This window comes from Branchiostoma belcheri, unplaced genomic scaffold (genome assembly GCF_001625305.1).
Source record: "Branchiostoma belcheri isolate BF01 breed outbred unplaced genomic scaffold, Haploidv18h27 scaffold85, whole genome shotgun sequence".
NCBI lineage: Eukaryota > Metazoa > Chordata > Leptocardii > Amphioxiformes > Branchiostomatidae > Branchiostoma > Branchiostoma belcheri.
Window position 1 is genome coordinate 1,170,443 of NW_017804520.1, and position 3,324 is coordinate 1,173,766.

At 45.8% G+C, this 3,324-nt stretch overlaps 1 protein-coding gene across 1 annotated transcript in view; it reads right to left on the reverse strand.

Annotated features, from left to right (window-relative positions):
- Positions 1 to 706: 706 nt before the first annotated feature.
- The window catches only part of LOC109487012 (alpha-2C adrenergic receptor-like), a 7,775-nt gene continuing 5,157 nt past the window's right edge, over positions 707 to 3,324 (reverse strand). Inside the window, exons 4-6 of the mRNA XM_019790929.1 lie at positions 3,076 to 3,221; positions 2,473 to 2,608; positions 707 to 2,039 (exon numbers count right to left, since the gene is read on the reverse strand). Coding sequence (XP_019646488.1) covers positions 866 to 2,039; positions 2,473 to 2,608; positions 3,076 to 3,221 — 1,456 coding nt within the window. The 3' untranslated portion in view covers positions 707 to 865. The remainder of the gene's footprint in view (positions 2,040 to 2,472; positions 2,609 to 3,075; positions 3,222 to 3,324) is intronic.

Genomic DNA, 3,324 nt, shown 5'->3' on the forward strand with positions numbered 1-3,324 from the left:
AAAAGACTTGGTTGTGTAGAAAAGAGTCTCTTTACTCAAAAAGGTTTCTCGTTTTTTTCCCAAAATCAGGCGAAAATTAACGCACGCGCTGATGTCATCCATAAAGATTACTTGCTGTGGCCTTAGAATAGCGCATAAAAAAGCCGTTATCTATAGTGTCGTTAACAGTGGAGTTTGACGCAGATATCCTCACAAGAGGAACGTTCCCCCGGGCCCAATTACCGGCCATTCAACGCAGCAACACGGGATAACAAGGAACAACGACGGCTCGAACCGCTCAGAGAGCTTAGCCAGGTTCTCGAGTACCGTCAGGACCTTGTTAGAAAGAATAGCGGCCCGCATCCTTAAACATCCCACAGGCAAATAGGATTTTATGACCCTTTTCTGCTGTAACGATGCGATGTTAAGGAAAGAAAAGTCAAAGGGTCTATAGTTCACCGGTCGAGCGGAAGCGTGATGCAGAGAATTTCTAAGAATTTTCTTAGAAAAAGGGGAGAAGAATTATATACTTGGTGGTGCAGATTATTATGCAATATGGGTGGCAGTTCTGTTGGGTTGTTGCTCATGGGCTATAAAGCAATAAAGATTATTGAATGATAAATAACATATTTATTAGCATTACTAATCGTCAGAATCAATTTAAGAGGAAATTTTAAACGTTTTCAGTACTACATATGTAGTACTATCGTCGCACATGGAAATATTCATTTATGGTCATTACGGCAAAAAGTTACAAAAAAAGACATTCAATGAGACGTATAGAACTGAACACTAATTCACACCTGTACATAGATTCACATAACTTACAATTTTGCCTTAAAGTAGGCTAACCTCTGAAAACGAATAAGTGTAGTTGATGGCACTTCTACTTAGCGAGTTCACGTCTTAGAATCTTTTTGTAGAACACCTTGCGGAAGTCCCTGTTGAAGATTGTGTAGAGGACGGGGTTGAGGGAGCTGTTGCAGTAGCCCAGCCAGGTGAAGAACTTGAAGAGCGGCTCGGGGACGTCGCAGCTGCCGCATGCCGTCTGGACAACGTACGTCAGGAAGAAGGGCAGCCAGCAGAGCACGAACACGCTCATGATGATCCCCACCACAACTATCAACCGTCTATCCCTGTTGCCCATGAGTCTCTTCCTCAGGACGTTTGGGTTGTGGCAGTGGACCAGGCGGTGGAGTTTGGACAACTCCTTGTCGTCTTTGATGATGAGGTCGTTGTGGGCGATGTTGGAGAAAGTAGATGTCAGGTCTTCCAGGTCATGTTCTATCTCTATGCGCCTCCTGCAGTCTCTCTGTTTTCTGACATGGGGAGACAGCATGTTCACTTTCTTCTTTGGCGTTGTTGTCAAGCTTTTGGAAGTAGGAGGAGGAGCTTCTTGCTGGTTTTGTTCCTCCGCGGATGGAGGAGGGTGGACTATGACCATGTACTCCATAGAGCGTGTGTTTCCCTCCGGCCTGACGCCGGACTCGGGTTGGTCAACAGTCTTTGTGTCCCGTAGCTCGGGTAGTGACAGTCTTTTCTCGAGTTTCGAGCAATCCCCTGGTCTGTGGGGGTTTGGCAGAGAACTGGTTGTCGCTGAGCTTACTGAGAACGACAGGAGCGACCTTTCGTGTAGCACAACTGCGCTCAGGAGGAGATTGTTTGGGCCATTCTGCTTTTCTTTGCCGTTTTCGGCACAACTGCGCTGGGTGCTCTTCTGGGTGCGCTCCGTTGTGCTCTTTGTGTTTTCATCTGGGTCGCTTTCTTTCCGACAACACAAAAGCCGGGTGTTGCCGCCATGTTGGAGCTCGGTGCCTCCGGACTGTTGTTGGTGCCTGCTCCGTCCCGCTGTCCTGCGCACGCCGTCCGGGGGAACGGTCAAGACGTTCCGATTCTCTTCGTCCTGAATCGCTTCTTCGAGCTGGTCGTCACTGTCTTTCTCGTCTGTGGTGTGACAAATGTTTCCGGACACTCCCTCTGCTATGGCCGCCTCCTTGCGCTTGTTGTTGCCGTTGAGGGTCTTCAAAGGGATCATCTTGCGTCGCTGATTCCGCAGGATCCTGTTTTTTTTTGTTCGCACGAAGATACAAAATACAAAGTAGAGTATATTGAATAAAAACGCAGTGCAGAAGAAGGGAGTAAGCCTGTTAGGCTTATACAAACCCTCCTCCTTTAAGCATAAAAGATAATAATCACAAATTAAGTAAAATACTTGAAATGACAAAATTGTAGCAAAAGAAACTATCTAATGGAGAAGCTAAGAAACACTTAAGTTATGCAAAACAAGAAAGTATGGCAACTAAAGTAACATAAATAAGACTATCTAATATAGATAATTAAGCTAGTTGAATGTTGAACGCTTTTTAAGGTGTCGCTTTAACGTGATCTTAAAGTTCAAGAAAGAGTAATTATTAATTTGTAAATCAAACTCCAATCTAAAGTGTTCCATGTATTTGATTTGGGAACTTAGACATCATGGTGACCATTCTTTACCTGTCCTTGACAGCCCAGCACACGCGTACGTAGGCGACTGTCATGATGACCAGCGGCAGGTAGAAGGATCCCACAGTAGAGTAGACCACGTACCCGATGTTGTTAGTGTACTCACACTGGGGAAGCTGCTGGTTATCTGGAACATTACAATGTTTTACATGTACACAGGGTCACTCAATAGACGGAGAACGTCTATCCAGAAGCATAATTGAAAATATGTGTAAATTTGTGTACGAATGTTTCAAAAAGGGAGAAGACCCTCTAGATATAGATGTAACATAGTAATTCATCATCCTACCCTTATACTTGAGTTATCTAACTTAGTGAATTTGGTCCGTGTAAGGTGTGAATATGCAATTAAGTTCATTGTCATTGGCATATCTATACCTTTTCTCCAGAAATCTTTCGTGCACTCTGACTCTCTAAAGCAAAACTTCAATCCATCAGTACTTAGCCGATTTCAGATTTGAAAGTGCGCTTGAGGCTAACTAAGACCTACAGCTGCCCCACACTCGGGCCACGGTGAGTATAGAACCCTGGACCTATTGGTTCTAAATCCCACGCTCTAACGGCATTGCGCCACCGACGCCACGTAAAACTTACCAATGTACATGTCGTTTGTCCAGCCCACAAGCGAGGGGAGGCAGATGGCGGCTGAGGTGACCCACACGGCCACGATGGCGAGCCTCACCCGCTTGCGAGACAGCCCCTGCCGCCTGTAGTCCGCAGGGCGTGCGACCGACCAGTACCTGTCGTACAATAGATTAGTATGTGTAAATGTTGGGTGTAGCAGGTCGTTCTAGCCACTACCAGGCTTCGGGAAGCGACTGGAAAGAGTTGAAATTGACCAAA